Source organism: Saccopteryx leptura, chromosome 3 (genome assembly GCF_036850995.1).
Source record: "Saccopteryx leptura isolate mSacLep1 chromosome 3, mSacLep1_pri_phased_curated, whole genome shotgun sequence".
NCBI lineage: Eukaryota > Metazoa > Chordata > Mammalia > Chiroptera > Emballonuridae > Saccopteryx > Saccopteryx leptura.
The window spans coordinates 249411820-249433992 of NC_089505.1; the positions used below are offsets into that span (position 1 = coordinate 249411820).

The 22173-nt window shown below is 36.3% G+C and overlaps 1 protein-coding gene across 6 annotated transcripts in view; it reads right to left on the reverse strand.

Moving 5' to 3' along the window:
• Window positions 1-5174: 5174 nt before the first annotated feature.
• Window positions 5175-22173, reverse strand: part of APLF (aprataxin and PNKP like factor) — a 69489-nt gene continuing 52490 nt past the window's right edge. For all 6 annotated transcript variants that reach the window (XM_066378104.1, XM_066378103.1, XM_066378101.1 and 3 more), the window contains 2 exons: window positions 8454-8500; window positions 5175-5679 (listed from right to left, as the gene is read on the reverse strand). In XM_066378104.1, the coding sequence (XP_066234201.1) occupies window positions 5486-5679; window positions 8454-8500 (241 nt within the window). In that variant the 3' untranslated portion in view covers window positions 5175-5485. The remainder of the gene's footprint in view (window positions 5680-8453; window positions 8501-22173) is intronic.

Here is a 22173-nt window from a genome sequence, read left to right on the forward strand (position 1 = left end):
GGTCACTGGTTCGAAACCCTGGGCTTGCCTGGTCAAGGCACATATGGGAGTTGATGCTTCCTGCTCCTCCCTCCTTCTCTCTCTCTCTCCCCCCCCCACTCTCTATAATGAATAAATAAAATCTTAAAAAATAATAATAATTTGGGTGTTATTAATGATAGCAATTTTATAAAAATTCTTGTGTTGTAGATTTGTTGGCTATAGTGTCACTTTTTCTTCTTGAGTATTCATTTTCTCAAAGTTATAAGCTCTAAATTCAATTCACTGGAGCAAACATTTTCTGAGGAGGAGCAGCTATTATAAAGCACAGGGAGAAGTATTACGTGAGAAAAAGAGAACACAATCCCTACCCTCATGGAAACTAGCCTCACACAGTACTTCTAGGATGACCACCTTTTCCCTGCTGGGACAGGGCTCTCAGATATAAATGAAGGAGCCCCAAAGGGCTTTGAATGCCCCTGGTAACACTCTCTCCTCCCCTCCTTCAGAATGCCACATGTCTCAGCTGCCCCTAAGCCAATCCAAGTCAGCAGCTGCAAGGACAGCAAATTGCATTCTATCAAATTTATCCCATCATGCTTCTCATTCCTGTTCACCTCAGTCAAGTTCAAGATGCCGGGTATTCATCTCTCACTTAGTATCTTACCCCTATGTGCTCAACACGCATATAAATCTTAGTTTCCCACTCCTTCCCAACCCCAATATTTGCCCTCTGCAAATCACAACCTGTTATCTGCAAAATCGCCTGCGTGCTCGCTCTTCTCGGTAGAGCCCACAATCTGGCTCCTGCTCACCTCTACTGGAGAGAGGCCTCTCTCCCCTCTCGTCTCTTACCTCTCCTCTCCATCTCCTCATTCTACTGTAGGCAACTCTTGCATGATGTTTCTGGAACTCCCCACACTCCTTCCTGCCCTATGGCCCTTGTACTTGTTACCTGTTGAGAATGCACGTCCCGTCATCACACAGCCACTGCCTTGCTTCACTCTATCTCTACTCTATCACTCCTCAGGGACACTTTCTAAGTAGCCTCCACCACTCACACCCACCACAAGCCCCCTGCCACTCTATCTCTTTGCTCTGCTTTATTTATTTATTTATTTTTAATTTTTATTTTATTTATTCATTTTTAGAGAGGAGAGAGAGAGGGAGAGAGAGAGAGACAAAGAGAGAGAGGAGAGAGAGACAGAGAGAGAGAAGGGGGGAGAAGCTGGAAGCATCAACTCCCATATGTGCCTTGACCAGGCAAGCCCAGGGTTTCGAACCAGTGACCTCAGCATTTCCAGGTCAACGCTTTATCCACTGCGCCACCACAGGTCAGGCTCTCTGCTTTATTTTTATAACACTTGGCTACACCACCACCAGAGTCTCTGCTTTGTTGGCTTATTTGCTGTTATTTCAATATAAGCTCCATTTGGGGAAAAAACATTGTTTTATTCAGTGCCAGTTATAGCTACTAAACTACATTTGTTGAATGAAGGAGTGAATGACTATTTTAGAATTTCTAGAAAACTCCAGAAAAAAAATCATGTTTATGTAAGTTTCAGAAACAGTAAATACTATAAACCCAGTTGTAAGGTTCACGGCACAGATTTGCTCATGCAAGGTTATGACATATGTCAGTGAAAAACCCTGTTATTCTAGCATTTCACAAGTTACTGGCCTGCTCTTTGAGTCTTGCCTAGACTCAAACATTCTAGAGAATCAGTATCCCATTGGGAAAGGCTGCTGCTGGCTAAGGAAGCCTGTTCAGGATATTTTAGGAAGGAAATGACACTTTCTGACTTTCAGCCAATCCTCTGCTTTCTTCTTTGCCACTGCCCACTCCAATTTCCTGCATTTCTTTCCTAGACCAGAAACAGAACTCCATTCTCCAGAGTCTAAGCACTTGGCTTCTGAGACTCATGTTAGAGAAGAAAGATTCTCTATGCTGATGGACAGTTGGAAGAATTATTACCCAAAGAACCACATGGAGACCAGCAATGTGACACTCAGGATTATCCCACACAGGTGACAGGGACGTACAGTACAGCATTATCCAATCATGCCCACTGCCAGCCTCCTCCCAATACAAAACTGTCTTCCTCACTGTAGAATGTGTGGGTTAGGGGACATTGTTAGGAGAGTGAGTGCAAATCTGCTTGCTAACACGACTCACTACATCCCCCAGAAGGTCATAGTACTGTCTTCCCATGAGCCTTGGTTCTGGGGGAACACTGCAGCCAGAGCTCGAGGGAGCCCGGTTATAGGAAGTATCTTAAGAACATTACATAGTCTCCAAATTTCCACCGGGGCAGAGTGAAAGCCTTTGAGGACAGAGTGATGCAGTCTAGAGAGCTCTCTCCAACTTTGCTTAACCTTGGTGCAACCATATTCCCAACTTCTGATACTTAAGTGCGAACCCAAGAAAATACTCCTAATCCTGATTAAAGCACTGCCTAGAAAAACCCTTCCTTATTGGTCATTCTGCTTATGTTCTCTCTGTTCTACAAACCTGCAATGTGGTTATACTACCTGCCTTGGTGCCAGTTCAAAAGTTGACGTGGAAACATGAGACACTGTAGGCGTGGAAGTGGTCTCCAAATATTTTTGACTGACCACTGCAGGAGTAAGAAATTTTGAGCATGTACATTTCTTTCTATCAAGTATTTATGTAAATACTTGACATAAAGTATTTACATGCACCACTATATTAATATATAATATGCACTCTAAAACACAAACAAAATTAAAATTTTAAAAGGATGAAGTCAACTTGAAATGATCAATATTTTTACCATAGGATTCGTTTTCAGATTAACTAGGACAGAGCTATGCATTACCTTCTTTTATAATTTAAAAAATCACCCCACATTTTTATTTTGATCTAAGATTTAAAAAAATTTTCAGAGAAAAGTTAAAATAATAGTATGATATTTGGATGCTCATCACCAAATTATTCTGCTTGTCTATTTGTTTTTTTCCTGCATCAATACCAGAATTTTTTAAAGTCTGTGCAGCTCTATTGTTTTGATATATATAAATTTTGACGAGGTAGTAAAATCTCCCCAATGTCCTTGTTCAAAAACTGATTTGTCTAGTGTGTGTTTTCTTAAAATTTATTTTTAGAATTATAAACTTGTAGTAAAAACTCTAGGTTTTAAAATTATAATGTGCTTTCAGTTTTTAGATTATTTAGAAATAATTATTGTATCTTATTTCTACATCAGATTTTAATTGGGATTACAGTGAATTTATAGATTAATTTGGGGAGAATTTATTTGAGCACGTATATTTCTGGGGAATTGGCAAAGAAGAACACAGACAATATAGTTATAGCACCTAGGGAGAAAATAGAGAAGAGCTTGTAGATGGATGCAAGTGACAGCTCTTGAACTTTTCAAGGGCCACCCACGATATAGCATGTTTAATCCCTCATCTCTTGTACGGTCAAGATATTCATTGTAGACATAGAAATATTTTTATACATCTATCATCTGATGGACATTTAAATGCTTCTACTTTTTTTTTTTTTTTACAGACAGAGAGTCAGAGAGAGGGATAGACAGGAACAGACAGGAAACAGAGAGATGAGAAGCATCAATCATTAGGTTTTTTTTGCATATTGTGACACCTTAATTGTTCATTGATTGCTTTCTCATATGTGCCTTGACTGTGGGCCTTCAGCAGACTGAGTAACCCCTTGCTCGAGCCAGAGACCTTGGGTCCAAGCTGGTGAGCTTTGCTCAAACCAGATGAGCCCGCGCTCAAGCTGGCGACCACAGGGTCTCGAATCTGGGTCTTTCACATTCCAGTCCGATGCTCTATCCACTGCGCCACCGCCTGGTCAGGCTACTTCTACTTTTTGATCGTTATGACTAATGCTTCTATGGACATGTATGTGTACAAGTTCTTTTATATGGACATGTTTTCAATTGCTTTGGGATATATTTATGATTAAGGAACACTTGAAGGATTCAGTCAAGGCAGAGATAAGAATAGGGTCAAAGATTTTTTTCCCAAGACTTGTCAAGCCCCCGAGACTAAAGTGACATTAGAAGAGGAAAAGGAGTTCTCAAATAACAACAGTGACAAAATAGGAATTTGGGTACATTAATCTAGAGAAATATTTATCTTGTCCTGCCACAGTTTAAGTAAATTTTTGTATTACGCAATTACATGAAAAGATATTTAAAAATACCAAGAAAACAATTACAAATCTGTGTTGCTCTTTCAAGATATAAATTTTTAGGTTCTCCTAGAATAGGAACTATCAGTGTTTAACAAGGATACTTTTGGTTTAGTGATTATTTCAATACTATACCTACTACTGCACTGTGTACCCAACTACTACTGCAGATTCTAAACTACATTTCAAAAATTCTAAATCACCTGAGATGAAGAATATTACAAGGCCTAAAGTAGATTAAAAACAGAGATACAAAGATATAGTCTGTAAACTGGAGACCAAATAAAAGGCCAGAATCTTGAAACTGGTAGGCAATGTGCAACCTTCACCTGAAGATGACAGATTTAAGATCATTTGAGAAAATTAGGGTTAAAAATAATTTTCATATTCTTAGTGTAAAAACAGCACATTGAAAGTTAAAATAAGCAGGCAGGACTTTCCACCTGTATACTTAGATATACAGTAAATTATAGTTGTGGACACAAAATAACATCCCTGCGTGTGAACATTTCTATAGTCTTAGTGAATCTATTTTGTCTCCATTTGGTACTAATTTCCCCAAGTTTTTTTAAAATTATTTTTATTTATTTATTCATTTTAGAGGAGAGAGAGAGATTGAGAGAGAGACAGAGAGAGAGAAGTGGGGGAGGAGCAGGAAGCTTCAACTCCCATATGTGCCTTGACCGGGCAAGCCCAGGGTTTTGAACCGGCAACCTCAGCATTCCAGGTCAACGCTTTATCCACTGCGCCACCAAAGGTCAGGCAATTTCCCCAAGTTTTAAAGAATAAAAGTAGTAAATGAAATGCAAAGCTTGCATCTAGAATACAAGAAAAATACTAGCTATGATGTGCTGGCTGTCACTTTTTAAAGCCTGGTTCTACTTAAGAATTACCTCAATAGCAATGAAAAGAGACATGCTCTTCCACCCATGATGTAATTCTCTTGGTTATACTTACATAGTTTTCTATAAAGGCAGAATCTTTAGAAAACAGAAACAAAAGACCAAAGTTTTGTGCAACCTACTGCTTTTTATTTTTTATAGCCAACAAACAAAGTACGTGAAAAATATCAATTACTTCCCTTAAACTCTGTCTGCTTTCTATTTCCAGATGCTTTAAATGGGAAAGAGAAAGCAAAGCAACACAACAAACTCCATACACTACACTGGAGGTCGACATGTCCGTGTTCCATCTGCAGAGTCAATAGTAAAGTCATAATTATAGAAAGGAAAACAAGTAGCACTTTAAGAGCATTATGAGTTCCTGAATATTTTTCAATAAGAGAAAACGTCGTGAGCGATGTACTAGTGCAGAAAAAAGTTACTTTTTTCTTTTCATAAACGTTTTTGCTTCTTTCAAAAGCTCTTCCATATCTTCCTTCTCTTCATCCTCTTTTCCAGGTTCCCAGTCAGAATCTTCATCTGTTGGCTCATATTCTTCTTCTTCATCATCTACAAAGCTGTCGTTCAGGTCGTACTCATTGGGCCCAACGTCTTCATCTACAATGCTTCTCCCTGAAAAACAGAAGTCTGGTAAACAACCCAAGAATGCCACTCAACCTGGGATTACAGATGGCCAAGTGTGAAATGTCCTTCTCCATCAAGAAAAATGTATTTTACTTACTACATTGCTAACCACTACAAATTTCCAGAAAGGGTATCAAAATGACCACTTGTTATATATTATTTCTAGCTTTTCCTACCATGAGGCTCCTGAGACTAAAATGTCCCATGAGATTCATCATGATGGCTCCCTTATGGTATTGTAATGATATCCAGGCTACCTACTGTCTGGAGTGGTAGAATATAATTTTGTCCCCGTTATTCACTGCCCCTCCCTGTGATATGGTTATACTTCTCCACCCCCAGTGACACCAGACTTGGCCAAGAAAAGTGAGTAGAAGTGGTGTGTGCCCCTTCCAAGGAGAATCATTCTGAGCCTTTCTGTGTTTCTGCTACTATTTCCTTTCTTCTGTGAGCACCGTATCTCCCAGATAAGGGCTGATCCTTCCGCTTGAACTCCAGGCTGGGACAAAGTCACAGCCAACATGCAGCAGGGATACGAATAAGAAATATATTTCATTTTTATGTAAGGCACTGAGATTTGGGGATTTTCACAGCAAACCCAGCACAATCTGACCGACACATGAGGGTTACAATCAAGTGAAGATAGGAGTTTACATACTTTGGAAAGTTTAATGTATAATAAATCTATTATATTCTACAGTTCATCCTAAAGGCAAAATTGCTATGGTAACAGCCATTAGAATTTATAGATTTCTAATAAATACTATAATACTGGAATTCTTTGGTCTCCAAATTAATTTCTCCCCTCATCCCATTTTGTTTTATACTCTTCCCACAGTGAGCAACACAGCTGGTTTGAAATAAGGCAACGGAAGACTCCGGAGTGAAGTGCAGCGTGAGGGAACAAGCAGGACAATTCTATCTGGGAATCTTCTGAATGGACAGGACAGTCCCCACGATAAAGAGCAAATGCATGGGTGAAAAATACTAATTTCCCTACTTTCATATATGCTTCAGTTAACTTCTTCCCAAAATGTTCATAGGCAAGATGGATAGAACTTCAATGAAAGTCATAGAATTTAATGGGCAAAAAAATGTAGATGACGAGAAAGAAAAGTAATTTGTCCGTCCTCTTCCACAGCCCAGAAATTTATATTTTTCTTAATATCAGTACTCATTCCAGAGAATGATTTGAGATAGCTTATAACGATAATAGAGGTGTAATTAAAAAATACAAATACAAGTAGAAATTAAGAACATAAAAAGCAAAATATAAATGTCAAGCTCAATTTTTAACATAATTTTTATAAAGTGGACATCCGAGTTTCTTGGTAGCCAACGGTAAATGGCTACCATAATAATCTGCACAATTCTCATTAGCATAACAATCATCCCAGTTCCTTAAGGGAAATCTTGCATTGTATTTATATGTATACATTTCTTATCTCCTTCAACATTTCGAGGGCATGTTTTATGTCTAGTTAATCTCAATTCCCCATATATCTATTTATGATGGAATACATTTAAAAACACATTAAGAGGGTAGTTTGCAGATGGGTAGGGGAGAAAAAGTTGATTGCATTTATACACATAGAAAAGCATGTAGGCAGAGCCAAATAGTATGCATTTTATTCTCTCATTCTGTAGGCAGAAATACTGTGTGCCAGATAGGCCTCTGTCAATGATACAAAGAAGCCAGAATTTGTTAAAGAGAAAAAAACAGCCCTGGCTTGGTAGCTCAGTTGGTAGAGTGTTGTCCGGATGTGCCAAGATTGCAGGTTAGATTTCCTGTCAGAACACATACAAGAATTGACCAATGAATGCATAAGTAAGTGGAATAACAATCAGTGTTTCTCTCTCCCTCTCTCTGTCCCCCTTCCTCTCACTGGAAAAGAGTCAATAAAATAAAATTTAAAAAAATTTTAATAAATAAAGGTAAAAATATAGAGTTCAGAAGCAGGGGAAACAAAAGGTAGAACAGTGTGATGTAAACAGGACTGGAAGGACATTTGATGCTGCCTGTGTAGTGTTCATTCCCCTCCTTCTCCATCCCCCAAAACATTAGTGTCTCCTGGGGATCTCTGTGGTTCTGAAGGAGGTGACTCTACCCTGGCCCCAGGGCTGGTACAAACTAATCAGTGGCTATAGAGGATGGTTCAAGAGAAAAAACATGATCTAAGTCAGTAAAAAAAGAATGAATTACATGATTTTATTCCTAGGAATAGTGAGAGTCAAAGTTGTACATTCCTCCTCTCTCTCGCCTTAGAAGTAGAAATGGGTGCTTATCATCCAGCTGAATAAGGATGGAAGAGAAGCCAGTCTCAGGGTAAAAATGACCCCTCTAAAGACAGAATGATGGAAGAACATTGGGTCACTGATGACATTATTGACAATGTTAATAAGCCAAAGAATTAAGTATGTCTAAATCTAGCCACCTTTTTGGACTTTTCAGTTATAGAAGTCAGTAAGTTCTCTTTACCATTTAGTCCAATCTGAAATTTTGTTTTCAGGTATTTACAAAGAAAAGAATCCTAATAGATACAAGGACAAATATATATTGTTATACAATGATTGTGGAAACATTGCTGTATTAAAATTTTATTTTTTTAATCTAAGAAAAAGCATTAAAATGAGCAATTCAACAAATTCACAGAGGAAGACATTTTGGAAAAAAATTCATAATAACTGGAAATTGTATCTAGGTTTAACAGGAGATTCATTACAAGGTTTCATTTTTAATTTCCTGAAGTAAAATTACTTACCTGGAAGTGTACTATGTCTATATTCCACTTTGTGCTGAGGATTCTTCCTGAAAAACAAAAACAAGATCTAGTTTTCCAGTCACTAAAAATTAATGACTATTTTAATTAAATTAGAACATTCACTAATTTACACAGAAAATTAGACCCTAACAAGCCTCTTATTGAATGGCATTTGCTTTTTCTTGTTTGCTTACTATAGTCACCATGCTGTACAGAGCATTTGCTTTTTAATTGCAACATTTTCTGGTGCCAGGCATATTTCTAGATGAAAAGATAGTTAACCAATCAAAGTTCTTTCCTCATGAATTATGCTCTAGAGAAGGACGGTATGAGACAAAGTGTATTATATTTCTAGAGTAAAATATGTGTTTTTAAATGTCAGGGGTATATATTACATATATAAAAATACAATGTGAAATATACAACACAAAATATCAAATACTTGTGTATGTTTGTTGTATAATGTCTAAAAGGATACTTTTAAGGCTTTTATTGAATCCAAAGGTAAAAGCATTTAAGTTATGCCTCTTCAAAGAACACTAATTAATTGTTATGAAAAAAATAGAAAAGCTTGAATTGAGAAATTCAAATAACATATTCCAAAGTCAAACGAACTATTTGGGTATCTACTTAGATTATATATACCTATGATTGCTTCTATTATATTACTAAACAAACGTTTAGGCTCACTATGTATATAAGACATTCTCTGGATAATACAAAACTGCCCAAGCAGCAAAAGTCCAAAGCTGTAACTGAAAGATCAGGATCCATGTGATGGGTCTCGACCTCTCTGAGAGGAAACTGTGAAGGAGAGCTGGGGTACACTGACAACAATAAACAGGTGCTGAGGTGTACATGAAGCTGTTGTGAGGGTGCTGGAGGAATGCACAGTAAGTCCTTATTCATGGCAGGTGGTAAGTAATTAATGTTAGCCATTGATATGGTCCTCACTTGTTCAAGGAATAGCCACATGACACTTATTACGTGCCAGGCCCTGTGTCAGAGGTCAGTGACAACTTTTATTGCTAATATCTCTGTTGTTGGTAACTTTTTCTACAATATAAGCACTAAACACAGTATAAGAGTACAACCACCCAGTTAATTAGCGTCATCACTCCATAGTTTTGAAAAGTGGAAAAAAGATTCTGTACAAGACTGTGTGTCTGGAGTAATGACCCACATATCACCTTTTATGGAAAAGAAATTTCAAGGTTGAGAGAAATAAACTGGACCACTTCAATGCGATGAAAAGAACTGCAAATAAAGTTGTGGTGATGATTTGAGATGACCTTTCCTTACCGAACATGCCAGTGCAGGTCACTGGTTTGTTTAACTTGGTATTTATTTATTTATTTTAAAAGATTTTTATTTATTGACCTTTAGAGAGAGGAGAGAAAGAGAGAAGGGAGAGAGAGGAGGAGCCATAAGCATCAACTCGTAGTAGTTGCTTTTTGTTACGTGCCTTGACCAGGCAAGCCTGGGGATCCGAACCAGTGACCTCAGCATTCCAGGTCGATGCTTCATCCACTGCATCACCACAGGTCAGGCACAACTCGGTCTTTATTAAAGTTCAATTAATGTTCGACTTCAGGGGAGGAGAACAGAAAAATGACATAATACCAAAGGTATTCTTCACCAATAACTTAGAAAAAGACTGCTGGCCACTTGAGATTATTTTTAGTAACTTTTAAAAAATAATTTTATTAAATTGTGGAAAGACACATTGGTAACCTCTTATTTTAAGAAAAATTCAAACCTACTTTTAAGTGGTAAGCCGGTCCACTAAAGTTCCATATACCTTCACTAAGATTCTTCAAGTGTTAAGATTCTACACAGATGTCTCATTATTATCTATTTATATCAGTTGAGATTTAAAGGCTTTTTCTCTTTCCTTTTAATAGATGTTTGCTTCAGGTACCAAGTAGTCCTATATTTTCTTGCTTTGCTCTTAACATAGCAGTATTGCTGAAAAGCTAAATACGGTCTTCTTTGTTTTTGCTATGGGAGTCTCCTTCAAAAGGTGCTTTAGAAAAATTTAAGTAACTAAATGTCAGGCTTTAAAAACAAGGACAATACAGCCTGGCCAGGCAGTGGCGCAGTGGATAGAGTGTCGGATTGGGAAGCGGAGGACTCAAGTTCCAAACCCTGAGGTCACCAGCTTGAGTGCGGGCTCATCTGGTTTGAGCAAGGCTCACCAGCCTGAGCCCAAGGTCGCTGGCTTGAGCAAAGGGTCACTCGCTCTGCAATAGCCCCCCAGTTAAGGCACATATGAGAAAGCAATCACTGAACAACTAAGGTGCCACAACAAAGAATGTTTCTCATCTCTCTGTCTCTCACAAAAAACAAAACAAAACAAAAACCCAAAAACAGTACAGAAACTCAACCAGGGGAGCTAACAGAGACAAGTACAGTTTATGTACCAAATAGCAGTTCAAGACTGTTCATATCAATTGTCAGGCTAGACACTAAAAGGGAGAGTAACTTTAAAAATGGGCTGGTGATGGTAGAGGTGATGGTTCAACCTTAAAGCTGAGGTGGTTCCTGGTTCCCTCCGATCCTGAAGCACGTCACAGCTGCACTCACTGCCCCAGTGACATAACCTAACCTCACAGCCACCAAGCCGTTTCAGGACACGTGGATAGGAACAAGAACTTTTACATTTGTGTATTTCCTAAAGGAAGAACAGAAAAATGTTTCATGAAATTTTGTACTTAGAAAAGGAAAAGATTTTTAGCTTCATCTGCCTGGTGGGGAGGGGAAGTTATTTTCTTGATGCTCTGCTAAATTTCCATCCTTTCCTAGGAGAACTTGCTATTTTCAGAAAAGACAGGTGTGGGACTGAGATGCAGACCTGAAGGAAACATGTTGAACTGATATTTTCCCACATTTAATTTAAAGAACAAACTTCCAGTTTAAAACAAAAGAATTGCTTAATATCAATAGTTTTTGCTACTTATTTTATTGAAAATGAAGAAAATAGATCCTGTGACAGGCTCAGAAGTTTGCTGTTTGGGTATTTTCAAATGTATTTTATTCTTCTTTGATGATAAACAGAACTCACAGAATAAATGGGCTTTAATAAGAAAATGAGCCAAAAGAGAAAAGATAGTATGTCACATAAAAAAGCACACACTTAAAATAAAAACAAATTTTAGATATGTTTTAAAATAAAAACAAAATTTAGACATGCTTTACTTAGCAATTTAAGTATGAAAAAATGCACTGAATGTTGGATTCCTATGTTATCCTCTACTTCAGTCTCCCATAATCTCAGTCCCAATTTTTATTTGCAGCCCAATCCTTCATTTCTATGCTCAAAGAGTAGTTTCTGGTTCTATCCCATTGATAGGCACTTGCTCATAGCCTTTTTGCATAGAATATTATTCTTATTCTACACAGTTCCCTCAGGGAAGCAAGTCTGATAATCACTGACAACTCCAAAACATATTGTCTATCTTTATCTACCACTTGGTACTTACCACATATTTTCTTATACTGTCATCTAAATTTTCAACACAAATGTGTGTGCATGTATTACCTCTATCATCTGTCAAATGAGCTGCTGAAGGGAATTTTTTTAATACTTTTTAATATCTCCTATAGCAAGTACAACAGTGTCTTTCACAAGGTGGCATTCAACTATATTTTTCATAAATTTATCTACTACAATATAATCACCTTTTTCAAAACCTTCAAAAAGTTTTTAATTAAGCTTTTACATGAGTTCCCAAAATGATGAACTATTTTAATTTTTCTCTTTAATGGGGAAAAAAAGACACTTGTTTTTGCAACCTATTATTTCTTAGGAAAATGTTAAAAAGAACTGGCAAGAAATCATTTGCAATAGAAACTAAAGTTTAAAATTCTCATTGGTTGGAGTACAGAAAACAATTTCTACCAATTTCTAGAATGATGATGAGTTTTCTTGAGTTAATGTTAATTTATTATTTTTAGCAAATGGTAATCCACAGATTCTGATGTTTTCAGAAGTCTTTTCTTTAAAAGACAGTTTTTCTATCGGAAATAGGCCAGAAAATGCCTATTCTTATTAGGCTGAAAATAATGTCAATGTGGTTAAATTGCTTTTCACTCATACCTATAAAATTAATAAAGTACTCATTGCATGTTTTTATACAAACCTACTAAAGTAAGTTAGAATTTCCTGCCATCAACAATTCATAACACTTCTCCAGGAAACAATGAAAATCTGACAGTCACATTAAGCAGATTTCACTGCAGTCAGGTTCCTGAGATACTGGCCGCCCAGCATCGTAAGACACTTAGCTCTAGTCAATCAATCACTCAGGTCAACAAAGAACATAGAGTACTTCACAAATGCTAGATAGATGCCACTGTATCTTGGACACATTCTTATCTGGCTTGCTAAACTTTAGCAATACTTTGGGGAAGGTGATCTGGCTTTAGAATCAGAAGACTTGAGTTTGAATTCAAACTATACCATTTATTGGTTATGCAATTCAGGGCAAGTCCTATGAACCAAGTCTCCATTTTCTCATCTGTAAAGCAGGAATAATAGTGCCAACTTCACACAAGTCTGTTCCAAGAGTTAAATAAAATAATGTGTAATATTTGTAGGCTATTAAACATTTTACAGGTGTCAAATATTTTTATAGAAATAGAAATCAATTTTTCTTTAAGACAGCCAACAATGTCTGAAAACTGTGCCAGTAAAAGTAATTGCCAGTTAATATCATTACATAGCTGAATTTTGCCTTCAATAATACATATAATTATTATGGTTAAATATTTCCCCAATATTTCATATATTTAGCCTGACCTGTGGTGGCACAGTGGATAAAGCATCGACCTGGAATGCTGAGGTTGCTGGTTCAAAAACCCTGGGCTTGCCCAGTCAGGGTCAAGGCATATATAGGAGTTGATGCTTCCAGCTCCTCCCCCCCCCCTCTCTTTCACCTGTCTAAAATAAATAAAGTCTTTTTAAAAAGTGTTTAAAAATATTTCACATATTTATAGAATATTTTCTAACATTTGCTTATATATAGTCTATTTTTCAAAGATTCATTATTTTATAACAAGGCATAATGCATTTTTCAAGTAACTCTGGGTTAAAGCTAAATGACAATTCTGTATGGTGCTTTGGGGGCATGTCACATTTGAAATAACTTTCAAAGACAATACCAAATTCTTCTACTCAGGTCCTTTTCCTAATAATGAATGGAAATACTCAGAGTTCATTCATAAAAGATTTACATCAACCTTTTTCACAAACGGCATTTTCTACTACTTGGCAGGCCTCAATATTCTTGGTTTTTATTTTTGGGTGTTTTTATTTTGTATTGTTGAGATTAACAGTAATATTTGGGTTCTAAACATGGAGCTATCCACCTATAACCACACCAAGTTTTTATGAGCCATTATATTTTAAAATACATGTTTTCCACAACATTTCTAATTTTAATGATACAGATATATGAATAACAATATATATCTGAAGGAACAACACTTCAGGAAGAGGAAATAAAGAAATGTCTTTAAATTTGCTAACACTGAGGTAGAAACAAGCTAGGCAATTGGAAAAACACAGAAAGATTTGTACTACAGCCCAAGGGGAACAAGTGAGAAGGAAAAACAGCAGGAAATCAAGTTAAAAAGAACTTGTGAGACATGGTAAAGAGTTTTGTCGGAAGCTGCTGAGAGGTTTCGAGTAAATAAATAACATTATATGACTTATTCTTAGTGAATTACTCTGGTGGCTGTGTGGAAAACAAACTACAGAAGAGCAGGCGAAGAAAAGGGGATATACTCCAGAAAAGAGGTGATGGTGGTTATGAGACAGGGGGAGTAAGTAGTCAGGATTTTCAAGGTTGAAATTGCAAGAACTGTTGATGGAGTGAATGAGTGATGTGAAGAAACAAGAACAATCAGGGTGCTTCTTTTTCTTTTTTAATTTTTATTAATTTATTTGAGAGAGAGAGAGAGAGAAACATCAATTTGCTATTCCACTTATTGATGCATTCATTGTTTGATTCTTGCATGTGCCGACTGGGGATCGAACCTGCAACCTTGGTATATCAGGATGTCCTGACCAACTGACCTACGCAGCCAGGACTCACGGGTGCTTTGCGGTTTGGGGCCTAACACTTTGTGTAAGGTGAAGTCATTGACAAAGGTGGAAAACACTTGGGAATGAGTTGCTTTCCTGATAGAAATCAAGAGTTCTGCTTCAGATGTGGTAAATATGAACTGCCTATTTTACAACCAAGTAGGGTCATTTAAACATGATTCTGGAGCCATTAAGTTGAATTAGCCCACCTAGGGAATAAGAACAGAATAGAGAAAGGAAGAGATCTGAGAACTGAGTCCTCTGGCTCTGCAATAATTATAGGAAAAGGAAGAGGAAACAGCAAAGAAGGCTAAGGAAGAGTAGCCAGGAATATAACTATTCTGACTTTATGAATAAATTGCTCTCTGCTCTGGCTTTCTCCACTATTGAGCGGAGACCCCTAGGCACAAATGATCCAACCCTCTGTTTTCCTTGTTTTCTTTTTTTTTTTTTAAGGTGAGAGAAGAGGGGATAGTGAGGCAGACTCCCACATGCACCCCGACCTGGAATCACCCAGCAATCCCATCTGGGGCACATGCTTGAATATCGAGCTATCTTTAGCTCCTGAGGCTGCTGCACTCCAACCAAGCTATCCTCAGCGCTTGTGGCCACACTGAACCAATTGAGCCATTGGCTTTGGGAGGGGAAGTGGGTGAGAAGGGGGGGAGATGTGGATGGGCGCTTCTCCTGTGTACCCTGACTGGGAATCGAACCCGGGACATCCATAAGCCAGGCTGACACTCTATCCACTGAGCCACTGGCCAGGGCCTGTTTTCATGAGGAACTAAAGCTCAGGAAAATCAAAGTTATGCTGCAGAATTGGTATAACCATAACTAGAATTTAAGTCTGTTGGTAATAACCCATTATCTTTCCATCATAAAGAGCTACTGAAAGATAAGTAAGCAACAGTTAATGAGAACAAAATAATAATTTTTATTTTGGTTTACTTCCAAAGATTTGGTAACTTAATACCAAAACTTAACATTCAAAATTTTAAATAAACTTTAAGTACTGTTTTACATCGGTATCTATTATAGTGGCTAGTACATTAGGTGCTCAGCAGTTGCTCAATGAACAAGTGATCAGTCCATATTTTTGTTTTCATTCCAAAATAATTTATTGTGCATTTTTTAAATCCAACACTTATTTTAAAACTTAAAGAAAAAATGAATTCTATGTTATCAAATATCTAAGTCTCAAAATTTAGAAGATAAAATTTTTTTAAAATATAGTCTTTATTAAATAATGAAAGAGTAAACCAACATAAAATAATAAAAAGTAGTCAATTTGTTCATTGAAAATCATTATAATTTTCTATCTATGCCAAAACAATCTAAAAATTCTTACATAGTTGCAATTAATACTAAATATAACAAAGAAAAATGGATGTATTATTAAAATGAATACATATTCAAATAAAGGAGAAAGAAAAACAAAACCACAGAAGAAATTCCAATATATTTTATCAAGGCTATATGAATATAAGGCTATATGAATATAATTGATATTGTTACTGAAATTTTTTAATGAATTTTTTAAAAATTATAGCCAAGTCTTACATAAAACTGTATAGCAAGTGATCAACATATTTTCTTCCAAAAACATATTCTTACAAATGATTAAAGAATTATAAGCACGGCAAATGATGATAGGTTACTTTCTATATGCAGATCAGATCCTATAAAAATGCATTAAGATACTATCAAATTTGACTATACTTGACTATAAATAAAATGATTGATAGTCTCGCCTGACTAATTCTGGGAATCTCAACTACCAGGCAGGCAACAAACTAGCGTTCCTAAAAAAACCTATTTATTTTGTTTCAAATAATATTATATGGATTTACACTAATACATGTTCCCATTTTTTATTAAGTGGCTTTTAAAAATTAGTATCTTGTAGTTTGAAGTATATACCTGCATATGTTATCAGTTAATATTGCAATAACTTGGAACATTTAAAAAAAATAAAAAACAGAAAATCACTTTATATCATAGTTACAAATCTGAACCAGCAATAACAATATAATTTATTTACTATAGAATACATGCTTTTTAAAATGATTTATTGCTTGTGGCAACACACTTCATTCACACTATACAGATCATGGTGCAGATTCATTACAACCAGAGCACTTACAGTTGATAACTGATACACTTCCTTACCTCATCCCTCTTAGACGGTATTATACGTAATTAAAAATAGAAATGTAGGCACTGGCTACTGAGAAACATGAAAGAACCAACATTTTCATTTGTATAATACCTGCTGAAAGTTTTGTAAAACCAAGGCCATGTATGTGAGTTTGACTTTACATTTTAACACTAAGCTGGTTGAAAAATGTTCCATTCATTTTAGTGGATATGTATTCTAAGTTTAGCGCTTAATTTAACAAGCAAGAACAGGAGCAATAATGCACTACATAAAACCTATTACACACCAGGGGGGTGAATGAGTCAGAGGCAGGCACAGCTATCAGTAGGTTACAGACACTAAGTATCTAATGTTCTAATTCAGACAAGTACCCTAAGCTATTCAACTGCATTAAACTGAGCTAGTCTTCTGACAGACTAAAGTGTACAGCTCAAAAAGGACAAATTAGTTAAATGGGCAAGATACTTACAATGACAACACAAACTAATTCATTTACATATTCTTTCAAGTTGATTTTTTGTTTGATTTGGAAAAGTATAATGTCAGAGAAAATAGAATAATGCTTGTAGTGTAGAAAAAATAAAATTTAATAATCAAATATCCTTTTCTAGACATTAATCTCATATTATATGAGCTATGGAGATCTTTATTTTTACTGTAGTATGTATTTAACATGTGATCCATATCTGTTTTACTCATAGAATAAAGTGGCTGAAAATAAAACAAACCCATGTGTACAGCTGTGTTTTATATTTCTTCTATAGTGATAAAACTTTGACCACAGATGACAATACTTGGAAATACAATATAATACCATATAAATTTAGGTAGCTGATGTAGTATAAGATTACTTAATCTATTATACAACATTTGAGATCACTTAGATACAGCAGAAAGGGAAAATGACTTGCACACACATTCAAGGGATTAGAAGGTAATCTGGGGCCTGACCTGTGGTGGCGCTGTGGATAAAGCGTCGACCTTGAACGCTGAGGTTGCCGGTTCAAAACCCTGGGCTTGCCTGGTCAAGGCACATATGGGAGTTGATGCTTCCTGCTCCTCCCCCTGTTCTCTCTCTCTCTCTCTCCCCCTTCTCTCTTTAATAAAAAATGAATAAATAAAAAATCTAAAAAAGAAAGTCCTAGTCTTAGAGATTTAAAAAAAAAAAGAAGGTAATCTGGGAAGTACAAAATAAATTAAACCTTAACCTAGTATTTCAATTGAGAGAATCACTGACTTTACTTAAGAATAATTCTTATCCTGTTTTATGAAGGCAAAATTTTTTAAAGATAAAAAGCAAAGATATTTTCACTCATAAATTTCTTCTCTCTTCCAAATGTGTCAAACATCATGGAAAATAGGCTTATTACAACACGACTTTTGGAATATACAGGGTTGGGCAAAAGTACAGTTGTGAGTTGTGCAAGGTTTACAGTTGTGGTGGGTGCAAAACAGTTTATTCTTGTATTGTTTAATTATTGTATTATTTTCCATTCATACACTGTAAATTTCCTTTTGCCCCAACTTGTATATATTTTTATTTTTCTGAATATAATAATTTCTGGCTGATTTTTGTCATTTTTTTGTTTTTGTGAGAGAGAGAGAGAGGGACAGATAGAAACAGACAGATAGGATGAGAGAGAGAGATGAGAAGCATCGATTCTTTATTGTGGCACCCTAGTTGTTTGTTGATTGCTTTCTCATGTGTGCCTCCACTGAGGGGCTACAGCAGAGCAAGTGACCCCTTGTTCAAGCCAGCAACCTTGGGCTCAAGCCAGCAACCTTGTCAAGCCAGTGATCTTGGGCTCAAGCCAACGACCCCACGCTAAAGCTGGTGAGCCTGTGCTCAAGCCGGTTACCTTGGGGTTTCGAACCTGGGTCCTCCTCGTCCCAGTCCTACGCTCTATCCACTGCACCACCGCCTGGTCAGGCTGTTGGTTATTTTAATGATCAGTGATATTTCACTATTTTCCTTCAGGGGCTATAAGAAAAGTTGGGCGTGAATTTACATAAAAACTTTCTTTTAAGCAAAAGAAATTAGAACATTTTATCATTCTCACACAGGAGGCTCATTTTCTAGTGCTGTTGAAATAAATATTGAGGCCCCAGATGGAGCTACTCCTGCCTGGGATGCCATGTCAGCAACCAAAAAAATAACTCTCATATCCCTATAAATTCTGTGCTTGACTAGAAACACAGCATAGCCTGTTAGCCAATCCCCAAACGCCAAGCCAGCTCTGGCTCTATACTTATTTCATTGTTCTGTCTCACTCCAAACAAGGTTGACTGTGTGGACCCAGTCAATCAGATATCTTCTATTTTTCTTCCCTATTTTTTATTCCTTGTCCTATAAAAGCTTCCTGCTTATGCCTCATTTTATAGTTCTCTGAATGGGGACTGTCTGCTTCATGAAATAATAAGTAAATTTTGTTTTTATCACCTAAACTGTGGTCTTTAATCATTTTTAATAGCACTAATCAATATATTGCTAAAACAATATATTCTTACAAATAAAGATTGTTAAGGAGTAAACTGATCAAAATACAGCATCAGTTTTAGCAATGATGCAAAAAGATCTAGTAGATCATGTTTTTTTGCCTAACTAATAATGATAATGCAACAAAAAGAGCATATAAATATATCATGCTTCTGCAACTAGGATTTTTATTATCTTGTTGATCTGAAAAATTCCCAAAATCTTCAATCAAATCTGGAGTTTTTTTAAACTGCAAAATATTAGTTTGCCATTTGTCTAAAACAATAAATACTACCAATACTTTAGAAAGCTAGGCCTAACAATGTGGAGTCAGGCCATACCATAGAGCAGTGGTTTTCAAACATTTTTGAAGTCAGGGAGCATTTAAAATCCTACAAATAATTGTAGGCGCACTATATACAAATTTCTGAGAAATGTGTTATAATAATTAAGTCAAATATTAAAGGAAAAAAATATCAAATCCAAGTGTGCTTTTATGGTAATTAAAAGAAATACGACAAAATTAAATTTATTCTGACATTAACAAACAGTTTTATGTTACATTTTTTGAGTTATGTTTTTTAGAATTTGTAAAAAAAACAGGTTAAAAAAATAAAAAAAACAACAAAAAGTTACCTTTTTATATATATAGATACATTCTTAGTAAGATTTAGTAAATTCAACAGGTCCCGGTGCAAATGTGTTAAGTTTTTTCATTCTTGTGTTTATGAGAAACACAAGCCTGATGTGTACAAGCTATTTCTTCAATGTTTGGGCATATATTTGAAAAGCAAACTCTCATTTCCTCATTAATACATTGAAGAATTCCTCTTTTTACTCTTAATTGTGTTGAGTGCAGAAAACCCCCACCATACATATCATCTTAACTTTACACCAAACAAAGGATAGAAGAAACTTGCCTCCAGTCTTTCCAGGGAACATGGGGGGGGGGGGTAGTGTAAACAACCCAGCACCACAGCTTAACAGCCTTTTGCAACCTAATCAGGCAAGTGAGGTGGGGGGTTGGGCAGACTGTCAGCTTACAGCCAATTCCCCACACCTGGGTCCCCCAAAAATCTAAACTCCAAAAACCCTGTTGGTTTTTTGGTCCCCAACAGGCACATATTTCTCTGGAATACTATAGGGCGCACCTGGAAATCTTCTAGGGTGCACCAGTGCGCCCTGGTGCACACTTTGAGAACCATTGCATTAAGCTGTCTTTCTGTTATATGCAAGGCAGTGTGTTAGAATCTGGGACTAAAAGATGAGTAAGAGTTAATAAGCAGCTCATAGTCTTGTGGGGGACATGATTTTTTACAGTTTATGGGATCTGGCCTCTCTATAATGAATCTCTAGCCTCCTGCACTTATTCTTCACATTTTCATCTAATGTAAGAAATATGCAGTGTGAGTACTTCTAGAATAGGAAGCTCTCTGCCCTTCCCTACTTCTGCCAAGTGCAGAGCACTTCCCACTTTTCCTGCTCCCCCACTCACCACTTCACTTGCTCTGGCTCATGAGCTTTGTAATTGGCACAGTACAAATTTATGTCTCAGCAAACTTACAAATTACTGCCATAGAGAAATATTGAATTGGCGGAGGAAGGAGACTAGGTTTTGTCTTCACTAGCTTTGGAGTCTTAGGAAAAATCATTTAACCTTTCCTAGTTTCTATTCCCTTACTTGCAAAACAGTAGTCAGTGTAAGCAATCATATCTAACATTCTCCAAGAGTCTGAACTGTAATTAAATTTAATAAGAAAAAAACCTTCAGATTTTATCTAAGTAGAGCCAGACACCAAGTATTTCAACAGATGAAAAAGAAAAACACAGTGTATGCATATATAAATATATTACAGATGAAAATTTCTATTACTACATGTGAGTCACTAGCTTTGCAGTAATTTCTTTTGACTACTCCCAATCTGACCTCTTTCAAAGAGATCAATGAAATGAAGGCAGCGATTTTTGACATTATTCTTAACAAGGCTTTGTATTTCATTTTAATTCTTCTCAAGAATAGGCCTGTTTAGATTTTGCTTCTGGAAAAAATGTAGAACATCACGACAGACCAATACTCTTATTTTAAAACTAGAAAAACAAAACCTGGTAAATATAAAAATTATTTTTGTGAGAGAATTATGGGAGCTTGAAATTTTTAGATCATTTAAAATTTCATGGAAGAAAAAGCCTTTCTTAGGTAAGCTGAAAATCATTGCCTCTTTTCTTCCTTAGAAGCCTTTGTTAGTTCTTCGCATGGGCTGAGGATAAGATATGGACCAAGTGGAGGAACACTATTGAGAAAAAGACTAATAGGGTTTTTCATGGTCACATGGGGTTGTCGTGACAGTTTAGGAATAAAAGGAATAAAGCTAATTATTCCAAAGGTAGACCAAGTTTTACTAAAATGTCAACATGGTTATCATCTATCTAAATCTCTGGCTAGAAAGAGATGACTAGTTATTGTCCGCCAAACAGAGGATATATCCTCACTGTTCAAAGCCAGTATCTATAATCTATATAGTTCTTTTTTTATAAACAAAGTCAGTATTTAAAAAAATTTTTTTAAAGATTTTATTTATTTTAGAGAGAAGAGAAAGAGAGAGAGAGAGAGAGAGAGAGAGAGAGAAGGGGGAGGAGCAGAGCATCAATTCCCATATGTGCTTTGACCAGGCAAGCCCAAGGTTTCGAACCAGTGGCCTCAGTGTTCCAGGTCAACGCTTTATCCATTGCTCCACCACATGTCAGCCACAAAGTCAGTACTGTATGAAAAAATTATTTAGACACGAACAGGCAAAAAAATATGACCAATAACCAAAACAAAAGAAACTGATCCAGAAATGTTGGTTAGCAAATACAAATTTTAAAATACCCAAGAAAAATATGTTAAAGAATATGTTTTGAAAAGAGTAAAAAATGGGAAGTGTGAGTGAAAAGACAGATAATCTCACCAAAATTAGAATCTATAAAAAAATCATGCCTGCTTGACTAAGTGGTGGCA